Consider the following 16,116-nt stretch of genomic DNA (forward strand, 5'->3'; position numbering starts at 1 on the left):
CTCATTTGGTGTTTTCGTTGTGCAAATTTATTCGTTATTTTCTGCAGCCAACATTTTCTTTTGTCATCAAACAACCCAATGCGATTAATTGTTACAGTAAGTATTCTATGTTGCTCGTTGAAAAAATGAATTTTGGGTCAGAAGTACTTTTTTCCACTTCTGGCATGCTAAGTCAAAATAGAGCGACGAACTGCAAAAACTCATTGCCTTTTTCAGTCACCAAGGCTATTTTTTGCTACGCTTTGTAAATCCTGAACGAATTGGACATATCAAAAGACAGGTGTTAGCGTAGAAGCTTCCATATGCAAATTAACCAGTTCCTGTTATTAAGCGAGTAATCATTACTTGAAGTCTAACTTCACGCGATATAATTCGCGACGTAGCTTTGATAATTCAGCACTCAAGCGAAATGCGCGGTGTTTATTAGCTTTTATTCTGAAGAAAGACAACTTTAACTCCGCTTGTGCGTATTATAGCAATTAGGCGACCAAGAAAAATGGATTCGCACTTGTCGCTGGATGAACTGTTTGTTAGCTTTCCTAACCAAGCGTTGAAATCGCGGACGAGAAACAGGCGTAGAGAAGAAGAGAGCGATGTTTTTCGGGAAAGTAGCGGCGACCGCAGAAACTCGTACGACCGAGCAGAAGGCAAGGGTGAAATACAGAGCAGAAATGAAGTTTTTACCGCAGCCGACTACGTTCAAGCGAACGGAGAGAGGGAATCTCATGCTGGTAAACTGCCAAGTATCCGTCCCGGATCTGTCAGACAGAGGAACATATTAAGGAAGGAACGGAATCGAGAGGAATTAAGTTGCATCGATTTGGACGACTTGTCGGGTTGGGAGAAACCTCCGATGACCAACTCTAGACGAGTCGGGAAGGAAGGGACAATCTGCAGAAATAATTTACCATCTCCAGGATCCCGGCATTGCCCTGGCGAAGAGAAATCGGAACGCAATGCGATACTTCAACCTTCTTTTGCCAAGAAAGAAGCTTCACATTCGGCTAACTCTTTTAGTGCTTTTGTTTACCGACCTCAGCAGCTGTCGCTTGGAAGTTCCACAGAGCTGCACGGACAAAACGCCCAGCGGCGAATTTTATTCAGCCCTCCAGTCACTCCAAAACCGGAGCGTCCTGTAGATCTGTCGCACAAATTCACTGGATTCTTAGAAAGGGAGTTTTCGATCATTAAAGGAGAAAGTGTGAGCTCAACTCTGAGAACTCCTTTTCGATCGGATTCAGATCTTTCTCAAGAAAGACCACCACTTAATTCCAACTCGACCGAGCGCTCGGAGTCAGCTGGAAAACCAGTGATAGGAAATACAAACAGAAACGTAAGCCGGGAAAGGTCAAAGTACAGCATAAGCACAAGACGCGATACTTTGCCATCTACAGGACCTCGCCGTTGGGCTGGTGAAGCTAATTGGGGAAGTGCAGATTCTGTTACCGAACCTTCTTTCGTAAATAAGATCTCGTCAGATTCGCCAAACCTTTCTAACACGTTGCCTGCGAAGCTTGACTTGGGTCGAAGAGCACTATCGCTACCCTCGGAAAGAAGGGGGCCGTTTACAACGTCGCAAAGAGACATGTCTCCTTGTTCGTCCCGTAAGGAGTTCGAGGACCGGCCTTTGTTTAGCCCGTCAGAAAGTCGGCGCCATGTACAGGAACTACCTTTAAATCTTCCAGAGAAACTTGCCAAATTTATTGAAGTAGAATTTTCTGTCATTAAAGGGGAGGATAAGAGCTCGATCCAAAGACAAAAGTATGGTGTCTCTGCAGAAACTGAATCACCCCGTGAAAGCCCTAAGGAATTGAGAAAGTCGCCTTCTTCGCTTTTACAAAGAAGAGGAAGACAGGAAGACGATATTCACTAAAATTGTGATGAACAGACTCAACTAAAAATAGAACACAAGCAGCAGTGATAAAAATTGTTCACGTAACAGTTGAAAGCATTTTATCCCAAGCATGAAGTTTTGCTTGTTGATTAACATACATTTTCAAAGGCAACCATCACAATTTTCTGAACAATTATTTATATCATTATTGTTATCGGAGGTCTATAGAACTGAGAAAAATGATCTACAGTATTAATCTAATGTTGATGTTTAGAGAAGGCCTTAGCTCTGTAAGGAATAGATTCTCATCAATTTTGCAACGGTTGTTGAAAAAATTGAAACGGTTACTAATGAAATTGTGTGTTGCTCAGCAAACGAAACGTTAAGTTTAGGATGAAATGCGCTGGTGTACAATGTTTATCACCATTGTTTGTGTTATATCTTTATTCAAACTACGATGGCCTGAGAACTAGACTCAGCTAAGTAGCTTTAGCAGTTGTAAGTACATTATGTCTGATGAAATACAGAGTTTTCTCTGTAGAATGACAATATATTTGGGAAAGCAATACCCATTTGGAATTTATGGCTTGGTTATATGTTACATGTTTGCAGAAGGTCGGTTAGTATACGTACTGAAGTGTTGATCGCAATAAATTTGAGTTCAATTTGTACACTGATCAAATTAAATATATTCCGATGTACTGTAGAATTCCGGTCATAAGTCTTGAGTTTAAATAACTGTTTTGGGTAGGCGTATAAACGGGGAGGAGTGAGCTTATATCCGGGGGGCTTATAAACGGTATAGAAAAAAGATTTCGAAGTGATCTGGCGAATCTAACATCCAGCAAAATTAAAAACATTTTATCTACTTGACACCAAGAACCACAAGGCTCAACTAAGGTAACAAATGCGCAAAGGGGAAATGTCATTGTATGGAGCCTTCTAATCGGATGGCAAATACTGTAGCTAGGGTAATAAAATAAGCCCTTTGACATTGGATAAAGTTGAAGCCTGGTAAATATTTCAGGATTTATCTACTCCAAAAACCAAAAAGGGTTTTATGAGAACACGAGAAGAGTTTGACTCTTCGTCCAAAATTTTAAATGATTTCTTGTACTAATAAACCATACAAATGCACCTACCTAGCACTTTAATTACTATAAAATTCCAATCATACAACGCCCTCGATCTCTGATTGGCCAGGGTGCTGTGCTCGTTCGATTTGAAATTACTCGCACGATTACTCGGCTAACGTGCACCTTCCAGTCACTCGCTATAAATGAAACGGGTAATTTTTGGAATTAGAAAATAATGGAATGGATCAGATCATCATTTCCTTGCGTGGATGTGATAAAGTTTCCGTTCACAAACGCGTATGTCATTTCATGAACTTGGCGATTTTGAAAGCGGCCGAGGGTCTGATAGAGATATCTAATTTTGAGTTCAGGCCCTTTAAAGAATGGAAGCAACACGTCTCCCTCAAATATTCAGACAGCCGATGACTATAGAAACTTATTAGAAACTAGATCATTGGATAATGCAATTCAAGAGTGTTCACTGGTTTAGCCATCATGGTATATGAGCCATTATACCATTCTCTACAAATATGGTAAGCGTACGAGTAATTTTTCGGGGTGTTTTCATTTTTATTTTATTTTAGTTTTCTTTATTTTGGGAGCGTTTTTAATAATACAATTATTTTACTCGCGCTTGTTAGATGTGAGATGATTATAGCCAACTCGGCGCGACGCCCCTCGTTACCTATCTATCATATCATGATATCCAACGCGCGCTCGTGGAATAATTGTTAAATAAGTATAAGAAAGAAAATGAACCGGTTATCGCCGGAAATATAAAGGCTATTTTCTTTTTATCAGTAACAACAGGATCAAAATTTTCCTTCCGAGAAGGCGGACGACTCGTCCGTTTGCGATAACAATTGTGATGCATGTCTGCTACATCTGTTAATGATAACGAAGGTCACACGAACAATATTGTCTATTGCTCGAGAGTATCCATATTGTCCATGCGCACTAATCAAAGTTGATTAACGTTTTAGTAAAATATATCTAAAACTGAACGTAAGGGTTTAAAATAAATGAAAACAATTCCTGCATTTACAGACTTAAATCAGCGTAATTAAGACATCTCAGTCGAGCTGAAGTGAAAGAGTAATCTCGATGGGTGGAATTCGAATATCGAGCCTTGTCTCGAGCCACCATTAATAGGCGTCGTTCACACTTGGTGTCCGGGCACTGTACCCGGGCACGGTGCCTGACGGGTACTAATGTGAACACAACGTTTTGTAAGTGCCCGAGCCAATAATTGGGCACGGTGCTCGGGCACGGGTACAAGTCTGCACACGATTTTAGCGAGTGCCCAAGAACTTTACCCACAAACCCCTGCTCCAAGCAGTTATTTTACCCACAAATCCCTGCTCTTCAGTTTCAAAATGGCGGAAGGTCAAAGGTGGACGAGAGAGCAAGTTGATGCTTTAATCGACGCTTACAGTGAAGTGAAGTGAAAGACTTTATTTAATGAGGGTGACCCGTGACAGTAACTTAAGTTACTGATAAACTTGGGGCCCTCAGCTTAAAATAATTAGAATGCTAAAAATATATTATTTACAATAAAATGCTAAAATACGATATTATTTACAGTGACGTTAGAGTGCAGGAAAACGTGGAAGGGATAGCAACAAACAAAGAAGTTTATGGTCAAGTGCAAAAATTGATGAAAGATGATCACTCTGGCGTCGTGCGCTCTTCCTGGCCAACCAGCAAAAACGTCAGTAAAACAGCATTGGCTGTCACATACAGCTTGCAGAATTATATAGTGGAAGCACTTCCTGTTGAAGTAGTCTGTGTGATGTTCTAATGGAGCTTTTATGGGAATGTGAGTTCCATCTATTGCTCCCAAGCACTGCGGAAAATTCCTCTTCCTTTGAAAGCCATTTATGATCTTCTGTAAATCTGCGCCACCTTGGAGCCTACTGATCATATGCTTCTTTGATCGCACCAAAAGTTGCACAGCTTCATTCACCTTTTGGCATGCTGTTGATGCGCCGACTCCAAACTTGTCTCCTATTTCGCGGTAGTCCAAGCCTTTACCCAAGCGCTTCAGAAGCATTGCCACGATCACCCTTACAGAGACAGGTTTGCGCAATCTAGTAACCGTACGTTTAAGGCCCTGCATCTCGCTTACCAAATGTTCGAACATATCTTTTGAAATGCGATAGCTTTCCAACCACTTTCTTTCAGGAAAATGAAGGAACTCATCTTCCAAACCATGCTTATATCGTCGAATCTCCCATGTTCTTCTTGTGGGTTCCTTTGTTGACAGAACGTCTCTCAACTTGCAAGCAATTGAAAGGCAGGTGGTCGTAAAAATGCGCGGAAATTTTAGTCTCTCTTCTTCGTATCTGTCATCTTGTAATTTCCTTATGTGGAAGAACATCATCAAAAAGGTACAAACAGCATATAACATGCTTATCTGTACATTTAAGAAATACATGTGCCTTCGATACATCGTGAAATACGCGAAAGTTTAAATGTCCTGACAAGGTACTGGGCACCGAATGTGAACACGCATTCAAAACCGGGCATCGAAGTCTGAACAACGCACAGTTTCGCACCGGTGCCCGGGCACAGTGCCCGGGCACCAAGTGTGAACGACGCCTAAGTCACACCAGTGTACAAGGAAGAGCATTACGTGTGCAGAGAATCAAAGAACCTTTTTTTTTCTCGAGAGAGGACGGATTGATGAATCAACTTCTCAACAAACGAAATTTTAGCTATATATGAGACTAAAAGTCTTTCTATCTCAGTTCTACGAGAATGCGAAGGTGACCACTGGAAGTGGGATCCACACTACTCTACACACTATATGCCGCCTTCATTTCGCGTCGAATTTTCCGTGTTGTGTTAGCTGAAGCTATCCAATTCTCAACTAACCCTACGCCTAAAACGGGCTAGGAACATTCATAATGACTGCCCAAGGTAGACAAAGAAGAGAGACTGATTTTCCTTCCTTAGGCGGGAACTGCATCTATACGTGTTCCGTCTAGAATATCACCTTTTCTGCCGTGTGCTGACTGAATTCTCCTCACATTCGTGGCCTGCTCGAGTCGACTCAAGAAAGTTTGACAAAATGAACACGGTAAGACAGCGACGACTAGTTGGTCCCTTGTCTTCTCGAGGCTTGGCCCTCTCCTTTTGCCAAGTTCTGTTAATTGTTACATGATTTCAAACGTTGTAAATCAACAGAAAATAGTGTAATCTCAGTACCGAGATTGATCTATCAATGTGTTTTAACGCGTCTATAAAACGTTATCTTAGTAAGGAAAACGCAGTCGTTGAAACTGAACTTTTCACATTTTTTAAGCTGGCATTGAAGCCTGCTGCAAGTGATGTAAACAACCCGACAAGCCGAGCGAACAACAGTTCATTAATGCAGCGAAGCGAAGTGCAACCAAACCAGTGAAGTACTAAACACAACCTGAACTGTTAAAAGCTTATATCTTGTGGTTTACAAGTGACCAATCTTAATAGGGAATAGCTGGGAGATGACTTGCAATGGATTAAGTTTCCCCACCCGTCATCTCATGCCACAAGTTGAACCCTGAAATTATAATCTCTAGCTTTACGATTTTGTTAATTACAACATGACCAGAGGGTAGTTGAAATTTTAGTGGTCAACTTTCTAAATTAAAAACCCCTTGCTGTTAAATTTGGTTAAAGAAAAACTGACAATGGGCGTTTCTTTTGTTAGAAACTGCGTTAGACTTTAATTTAGCTGGTATCAGTAAAAACACCGAATATTCTTGCCTGGGGAAAAGAAAGCGGGAATAAAATTTCGTTACAAACGGGTTTCAATATTCTCTCGAAATGAAATCAGATTTCAGACAAATAAAGTTACAGGAAACCGAGAAATAAGTGGAAAAACCAGCAGGTGGTCTGCGGGTAAAGATAACTGATCGTGCTAATGCTTAAAAGATATTTTCCACGGTGCTTGTGTGATCAGAAAGCGAAGCTATATGTAACAATTTGAAGCAGCTATCGAAGACACTCGTGGTAAACCAATGTTGTTATTTATAGTACAACCCCTGAAAAACCATATTTCGTCTATCTGAGGTTATTCCAGGCCAGAATTAGAGAACCTCTGTTGAGAATCCTCCTAGACAATTGCACGGTTCTAATCGAGCACTTTAAAGTGTCTCAAGAGCGGCCGGTTACGGTAAGATCATTCCCTGACCTTAATTATAAGAGATAAAAAGGAATTACAAGCTAAGACAATTACCAAAATGACGTAGATCATTGAACGTGGCATACACCGATAACAAAGTTGTTTCCAGATCTTCTTTTCTGTTCTTTCTCTCGTTTGCTATTGGTTCTTTTGCTTGTACATGTATGACGTAGTAAGATGGATGGGTGAATTAATGTTTCAATCAGGGCCTGGTCAAAGTGCCCTCTTTTTACATATTCGCTGTTTGGCCAGCCTGATTGCTCCCTACGCTCTCCGGAAGCAACACAAAACAACAATACTGGACAAAATGAGCAAGGTAAAACTACATACAATAGATATTTTGTTATAGCTGACTCTCTTTTTGACTCAAAGATCAGTTTGGGACTGTCTCTATCGCTTTTGTCTACTGAAACTAGTAAAATGTTACTAGTATTCGTCCATTCATCCGACTAGAATTTAAATGTGTATCTTCGATGTTGTCTAAAAACGTGAGGTATACGCTTTCTTAATTAATTAGCCCGCGATTAACTTTTATAATTTTCCGACGTGACGCTGTCTTTAAAGAAACCTATTCAATTGATCAGAAGTGTTTTCTCAGAAATTACCTCAATTCACTCAATGACCGGGAAAAGTGCTGTAAAACTACTTTTTTGCGAAAAAAAAAAGTTTAAACGTAGCGAGTGCATTATCCCAAAAACGTGAAGTTTTAAAACCACCAAAGCCGTGTGAGCAATCCCTTTGTCGTCCGACGCCAGTTGCTATCCGTGGTAGGGGATATTTTCTTAATTTGAAATCATCTATTCTGATGAATTAGAAATATTTGGCGCAGCTGCCAATACTACCCTAAAACTAGTTGTCGCAGTGTTTGTCATTAGGTGCAAGTTAAGTACCTGCTGTTTCTGTGTGCTGTCTATTTGCCCAAAACGAGAGGTTTAAACAGCTAAGAGGTTTGTCGTTATACTATTGGCTGAAACTTGTAGGTGGCAGTTGTATCAAATTACAATGTTTTCGGGCGAAATTCGTCCTCAATAAAGTGCTTGAGAGATAAGAATAAGGATAATTTATTTAATGTCACATACACGGTGTTTGACAAGTTAAAAATACTACACATATCTATGTAATTAATTTGGTCGAGATTAAAAATAGTAAATAAGTAAATATGATCATTGAAATTGTAGGTACCGATTACATCAAGCGCAATTATTGCATTGGCAGCCGGTAAAATTGAGATTATTTAAATGACTACGAAAAGATGACACATTAGGTACATGCGTTCCTAGCAACTAATGGCAGCTGGTTCCAAATATGAGAAATAATATATATGTACGAGTTATGAAAAATCTACTATTACAAGAATTTTATGCTATACGTTTAGCCCACTACTTCTGAGATTGTAGGGTGTAACTTGGGGTTCGAATAAGTTAGCTATATAACATGAGTCATTATCCTTAAAACATTTAAAGAATATTATCAGCGAGTGTTCCGATACGTCTGTTCTATACGTCTGTGTTCTAGGGTATTCATGTCCACCATCCTGAGAATTGAGTGATATCTATTCCTCGTGCCGGATTTTTGTGTCCAGATAGAGTAATTCCCTAACTGCTGCAGTGAGTTACTCCTGCTCTCTCAGTTTTACACTGACATTGAACGCTGAGTTAATTGTTGAAGTCGCAATCCAGAAATTGAAACTGACACTGGTTGTTAAAATATGTCAGTTCTTTTTCATATTTTTCCAGTTTGATTAAAATCATCGTTTTTGCAAAATGATCTCAATTAACCCTAATGATGAACTTACGGTTATCGATCTGACTGGTTCATTTAACGGACAAAAATATAACTTATAAATGTAACTACTTTTGTATTGAAAATGATCGAGACCAAAATTCACTGAATTAGGTTGACAAGTTGGGGCAAGTCTTACAGAGATAGTGCTGTTGATTTACATGCCGGTCAGTCAGTCTCATGATAAGATAGCGAGTTGCATTTTATTCCAATACCCCTTCGCAAAAATCCGGCCAAGGTTTAACCCTAAGATTTATCTTGTAAAGAAATATTCTACTCCTTCGGGCTTTATTAGTTTGCTATTGCGAGACATGCAAGCTTTCTGCCGTTCTGATGCCGTTATAGTTTTCCCCGGAGTTTATTGCAAAAGTGTAGAATTTTTTTGTGCCTTAGGCGGTTCAGTATGTTAAGTCTGTAAATAGATGCAATAACTCCTGCAATAAATGTTTGGTTGACAGGCTTTATTTTATATACTCGCCACATCACTTACAAATATCAAAATAAAAAGAATTGTTGAGAAACGGTCTGGAAAATGGTCGTCCTCGGACATTTGCCTAATGAAAGCTCATATCTCTGAGGAAACTGATTGATCGATGCACTCTTACTTTCTCGCCTTCCAGATGCTCTTGAATGCTATAATGATTGCATGGCTGTTCGTCGTTACAAGTAAGTAAATTAATCTATTATATGAATTGGAAATGATCACAAGAGGGGTTGGGAGAATTCGAGGCAGTTGTGCAAACCATTTCCATTTCCATTTATGATTTCTCGCAAATAATTCCAATCTCAACACACCTATCGACCAATGAACGCGCGCGTACTACCTTAAATATTTTGTAAATTAAATTCTGAATGTTGAATAATGAGATATATGATAGTGAAAGATCCTTGTCGTTTATTTCGTCTGGTTTCGCCTAAGGATAGCAAAGATTTAAAAAAAAAATGAGAATTTACAAAAGCAGTTTGTAAAACTTTGAAATTGCACCGTGATATTCTAACACTGGGAGACGTGGAAGCCTCATGGTTAGTGTCCTCGACTCCTGATCGAGCGGTTCGGGATCGACCCCTGGCCGGGGACGTTGCGTTGCGTTCTTGGGCAAGACACTTTACTCACACAGTGCCTCTCTCCACCCACGTGTATAAATGGGTACCGACGAATTTGATGCTGGGGGTATAACCTTGCGATGGACTAGCATCCCATCCAGGGTGGAGTAGAAATACTCCTAGTTGCTTCATGCTACAGAAACTGGGATAATTAAGCTTCAGCCTGATTGGTCACTTGACTCGCGTGAAGACTTTATCTATTTCTAACACAAATAGCTTATTTATTAATTAGCGGTCAAAATCGCAAAGAAGATTTTTATCAATATGATTTTTCCACAGAGGCGGAATTCAAATGCCACAATAAGATAGACATGGTTATTCTGTTGGATAGTTCGGCCAGTCTTCCAGAAAAAGTGTTTGACGCAACGAAGACGTTTGCCTCCGATCTTGTGAAGCACTTCGACATTTCAAAGGACAAAGTAAAGATGGCTGTTGTATCTTATAGTCAGTATGTCCACATACAAAGGAGATTCTGCGATGAACCAACTCAGGAATCTGTCTTGAAGGCCATAGATGGAACATGTTATGAAGGATCCTTCACTAGAATTGACTCCGCTCTTAATGTTGTTCACGACAAAATTTTCAAGAAGGAAGGAGGAGCAAGGTCTTGTGATAAAGGTAAGAGGAGGGAGGAGACGTTTTAACTTCACTTTATACGCTTGAGTGGAAGGCGCGGTGGCCTCATGCGGTGGCCTTGTCTCCGGATCGAGCGGTCCGGTTTCGAGCTCTGGCCGGGGAGATTGTGTTGTGTTCTTGGGCAAGACACTTTACTCTCACAGTGCCTCTCTCCACCCTGGTGTATAAATGGGTACTTGCAAGCTTAATGCTGGGGGTAACCCTGCGATGGACTAGCATCCCATCCAGGGGGGAGTAAAAATACTCCTAGTCGCTTCATGCTAGAGAAACCGGGATAATTAAGCTCCGGCCTGATGGGCTGCTTGGCTCGCATGCAGACGTTACACACTTTACCTTTATACGGTTGGAGAACTTAAAAGATATTGTGCCCAGAATCACGAGGCAAGGTTCACTATAAGAACGTATGCTTCACGTGTTAAAACTTCGTCATATTTAAACCTTGCTTCTTTGATCGATGCTGTAGCTCAGCGTCAGACCAGTGCGCGAAAAATTATGGGTATGACTTCTGTCGTGACTAGCGGTTTCCACTGAGGTTAACTTAACATGTCATGTAACTGTTCAACTGACATTTTTCAATGGTTTTCTAAAAATTGTAGGGGCAGTCAATAATTTATTTCAGGGACCCCTAATGCAGCCCTGACCACGCCTAATTTTTTCCCTCTCTGTTTTTCTTCGTAGATGTAAAGAAGGTTCTTGTGGCAATCACAGACGGGTTCAGTTCCCTCGGAATAGACTTTACAAAAAAGTTGGCAGACAATTTGAAGAAAACAGATGTCAAGGTATTCTCCGTGGGAACTTCTGATCGTGTTTACAAAGCTGAAGTGGACGAGCTATCCAGCGAGCCAAACAAAAGCCACGAACTTCTGAAAGATCTCGCCAAAGGCTCGTTTAGTAAAGATGAAGTAGAGAAGTTTGCGAAAGAAATCTGCAAGCACGAATAAACTTGAACTATGCACATGCATATTAAGTTTGCTTAATATGCATTAATTCTTCGCAAATTCCTTGGGACATTTAATCGTACCATGCCCATTCAATATTCCCCCCTGCAAAGCTGGCATTTTTGTTGTTCCAAATGATGAGAAACTGAATTTTATTTTGCCAATGACGAAAATATCATAAACAAAGGTTTCTGTGTAGCCGTATCAGTGTGGGAAATTTTTACTCAGCACAGCCACACTGTAGGACCTAAATTGAAAGTTGCAGCTTTGTGCAGTATAATTAACCTGTGTCAAATAAATGGCAATGCTGATGAGCAGCTTCCATCCCATTCTATTGCTTCAGTTGAAAGTTAGAATCACTTTGTACACGCTAATCTACTATTCACGGCTGTGAAAGCCAGTTCAATAGCCCTTATCAGCAGCTTCTGCGGTTACTTCTTTGGTTACATAAAGGGCGCGGGCAAAAAAAATCGCTGCTCCCGGTTGAGACGAATAAAATTACAATTCCATCCGTTTGCGCAATGCTTACCTTACCTGATATTTTCAAAACTCTTGTTAAGAATTCCACCAGTGTTTCAGTCCAAGCTTTCAGAGTGGAATCGGATCTGAACACTCTTCAACTGCCATCATTACACCGCATCAAATCCTTAAGGTTCTCTACCACAATGTTACATTTTTGGCAACCTCAGAGTCTGTTGCATTCAATATATGTTTTACCGTCCAACCACTTTCCGCCTCAACAATGACCAGTGCATTTGTTAATCCAATATGCTTTGAATTTTATAGTTGAAAAAGGTTCTCTTTTCGCTTTGTAGCAACTACTTGCTATAAAGTTCCGTTGAGTTTTTACAAGTTTAGCAATATCAGCTCTTACCAGTTTTCATGTTTGGTTAATGCTATCAATATTCGATACTTGAATTACAGGAACGATATAAGGACGGTGCCTAATAAATACAAAGGTTTTTGCGCCAGGTTAGGACCTTGCGGAAAAAGTAGATCTTTGCAATGGCTATCGGAATCCACAAAGAAAAAAGAGGGTAGCCACGCATTCTTTCGAAATAATTAACCTTGAATCTCAACAAAAATGCTGACATCAGCATTTTTCTGAAAGTAGAAGGAGAGGATATTTCTTCACAACTTTCTTTAGAATTTGCCTTTACATACAGAAAAGCAAACACATTTATAAAGATCTGAAAACTACATGATAAATGGTAACATAAAAACCGTTTTTGGTATACTTTTATAACAAAATCGTTGCAATGTGATAATAGGTTTTTGGCCTGGGAAAGCACTTCTGTAAAAACCTGGGAAACTCTCTTGCTGCGGGGATCAGTACCGGATCTGTTACAGGGAATTACCTTGAGAGACGTCAACAGCACTCAGAACTTAGGTCCAACGATATCGTTTTAATCCAAGAACACAACCAGAATGCAATCGGAACATAACCGGAATGCAGCCAGAATGTAACCAAAGAATATTTTACAAGGCACGACGATTTAAGCCGAAAGCACAATTCTAAAGGATTACGTAAAGCCATCAAAAATTCTTAACTAAACATTATCTAACACATTTCAGAAAGCTTGACTGGCTATAACGGAATTCAAAGTTTACAAGATTAACAACTTTCAAAACAATACAGGTAGGCAACAGCCTAACAAAAGACTATCGCAGGTAGCAATTACAGTTCAACGCTTATTACAGTTATGATCCTACAACAAACTAGCAGGTGACCATTACGGTCAATGAACTGGAACAGCAACCTGTAACTCAGAAATGCAAAACGAACTAAAACAAATATATCTATGTTGGATTTCTATATTTTCCGACAGCGAAAGCGAATATGTAAAACCAGGAGCCATAATCGGCGACGGAGACCGTAAGCGCGCGCCATTTCAAGTATTGGGGTTGTCCCCATGATATGGGACAATAAGTATGGGTTATTGACCAAGTGTGAAGTCAAGATGGCTGGATATTGGCCAAGTTCTTTTTTTGCGTGTTTATGGACCTCGACTCCGTCTCGGTCCATAAACTCGCAAAAAAAGAACGAGGCCAATACCCAGCCATCTTGATCGAACAAGCTTGGTCAATAAAGGATTTATTATATGGCTTTTCGGGGAAATGTTTCGTGCGGGACACGGCGGGTAGTCCCGAGCGGGCAAGATAGCTCCATCTTGCCCGCTCGGGTAGCCAATCACAGCGCAGGATTTGCTTCATCTTGCCCGCTCACGGAGCTAGCCATATAATAATTCTATTTTTAGAACAAATTGCGCCATCACCTGCGGTACACGCGCGTGCATGCTGCGAGGATTTTTGCGGATGTCGTGCGGGGGAAATGACGTCCGAAATTCCCGAAATGTTTCATGTTTTTGCCCCACAACTCAACGCGTTTACGTCTGTTGGAGTTTTGCTTAAGTATTTTCGTCGTAAGCTGCTCCAGTTTGAGTGAAGTAAGACAGTGTCGAATTTAGGTATGTTCCGCTGTAAGCTTATATATATCGCTGGCCAAGTTGTGTTCCGACTGATGCTTCTTTTACATGAGCTGTACATAACTCCACTTTAAATTTCACATATGTTGAAGATTAACAGCTTTTCCATTACACAGCAAAAAAACTAGCTGGATATATTTAGATATAGCAGAGCTTCAGGACTTCATAGTTTCATAGCTCCTCTTGCCACACGTTTGCGAGGAATTTGTCAGTCTATCGCGACCGAAAAGTAAAACAAAATAATTGCTAGTTTGAGTTTCGCTTGAATTGTAAGCAACGCTTGATGTTTCATCGAGGCTTAATAACTTTACGTCCGTAGATACTACTCAGTTTTATTCGTGTAAAAATCCAGTAAATTCTCTGTTGTCGATGAATGAGAGCGCCCGCCGATGCGTGTTTTGTACAGTCAGTAAACATGACAAATTGTACTTCCGCCGCACTTTCGTGTGAAAACGTACATCGAACTCAAACAATAGCTCTATAGTTTTTAAATATGTTTAAGATTGATAAATGTTTGAGAACATATTAAAAGCTAAGCTGAAAATGTGTGAATAAAGCAGAAACAATCAGCAAAGTTACGATGACGCTTTCTTTAATCAACTTGGAATAACGATTTCGATTTTGTTGATCGAGTTATAAAAACTCCTTGTCTATTTTCATTTTCGCAGTGTAAAACTTCACTATGCTTATGTTGAAGAAACACACATGATGTTAGTAGCCTTTTTTGCATTCGTGAAATTTGTTGCAGCATCTCAACACAAAAGATAACGAAAGAAATCTTTGTCAAGATTTGTTGACAATTGAAAACACCGACTCGGAATTGAAAGTGCACGAGCTGCACTATGCAAATAAGCTAATTGTACGCGTCAGACTTTCCTTTCAAAAACCTTTGCAAACTCACCAAACAAGCAGAGACAATAAGAAACCATCAAAACAGGTTTTGGTTATGATTAAACATTGTCTGAGAAACTCACAAATTAACTCGATACCAGAGTAGAGAGTTTTCTTGCTATATTCTTAAGCATACGCGTGAGCTTACAACTAGCGTGAGCAGATCTTATTATTCATTCCCAGCGCGAGATTGAAATCTTGTTTTCGACCCTGAAAAACCCACGTTTTCCGTTAGCTCAGAGCATTAAACTACATATAAGCGCCCTGGTTCGTATTCCCTGCCTTATTCCCTGCCATCGCTGTGAAAAATACGCAAGAGAATCTCTAACTCTCACCATTTGATCACGCAACGTGACAACATCCATGCGAGAGCCCCTGACATGTGCGTGAATCCGCGCGGATATATGACGTCAGGATGGCGCAATTTGTTCTAAAAATAGAAAAATTGTCCCATATCACAGGTGCGCGCGAATCCCGAGACTTACGGTCTCCGTTCCCGATTATGGCTCCTGATAAAACGTACTTAATTATCTAATTCTCTCTCCTCACAACAACAGCACTTTTAGCGTCTCTGACAGCCCCCCTCTGTTTCAGCTAAAATACAGTCTAAATATCTTTTGATCACAACCAGAAACTAATCACCTGCTGAATAGGCTTGCCACTTCCATTTCATAACATAAAATATAGGGGCAACCGCGCGTTTTTTAAAGTTATTGATCCTTTTTTAAACTTTTTACGGTTCCTGTTACATTTATTCCTGACACCTCCCCAGTAAGTAAAACATTTGCGTATCTCGCACTTGTTTTGCTCGCGCACTACGCCATCTGCAGGTACATGTTTACAGTTGGATTTCAGTATAATTTTCGACAGATAACAGCTAGTTTTTCAGCTGGAAGACGTTAACAGTTAAAGGTTAGCGATATGCTGCTGTTCTGGTGTTCCTGGTTTAAGTAAAGGTTCATTAAACTTGATTTGGTCACAGTAGGAAAATTTTGCTTTCAATTTAGTCGTGTACTTGGTAGCGTAGTTGATTGCGTCATGTCAACCCAGCGCGCGCGTGGGGCTTAAGGGGGTATGGTACCCTAAAATATGGCGATGTTCATGAAAAATTCAATTTCTTGGAAATACAAGACTTAAGACCCTTGAGGACTTGTCAAAAACATTTTGAAACGATCTTGCAGAATTTCCTTCCAGATGAGTG

General features: G+C 40.2%; 2 protein-coding genes across 2 annotated transcripts in view; one reads left to right on the forward strand and one right to left on the reverse strand.

Moving 5' to 3' along the window:
* LOC145480994 (uncharacterized) overlaps window positions 1-16,116 on the reverse strand; it is a 249,618-nt gene that overhangs the window by 66,599 nt on the left and 166,903 nt on the right. The gene's annotated exons all lie outside the window — the stretch shown is intronic.
* Window positions 6,689-12,255, forward strand: LOC145482989 (matrilin-3-like). Its single transcript, XM_081461615.1, has 4 exons — window positions 6,689-7,394; window positions 9,481-9,526; window positions 10,244-10,582; window positions 11,279-12,255. Exons 1-4 carry the CDS (start codon window positions 7,239-7,241, stop codon window positions 11,539-11,541), a joined length of 804 nt encoding a protein of 267 aa, XP_081317741.1. The 5' UTR covers window positions 6,689-7,238; the 3' UTR covers window positions 11,542-12,255.

The sequence above is a fragment of the Orbicella franksi genome, chromosome 3, assembly GCF_964199315.1.
Source record: "Orbicella franksi chromosome 3, jaOrbFran1.1, whole genome shotgun sequence".
NCBI classification, from domain to species: Eukaryota; Metazoa; Cnidaria; class Anthozoa; order Scleractinia; family Merulinidae; genus Orbicella; species Orbicella franksi.

Excerpts from the sequence above, each read along its gene's own strand:
- LOC145482989 (XM_081461615.1), top strand. The coding sequence starts at position 7,239 with ATGTATGACGTAGTAAGATGGATGGGTGAATTAATGTTTCAATCAGGG. Across the intron at positions 7,395-9,480 it reads TACTGGACAAAATGAGCAAG|ATGCTCTTGAATGCTATAAT; the intron begins GTAAAACTACAT and ends CTCGCCTTCCAG. Across the intron at positions 9,527-10,243 it reads ATGGCTGTTCGTCGTTACAA|AGGCGGAATTCAAATGCCAC; the intron begins GTAAGTAAATTA and ends ATTTTTCCACAG.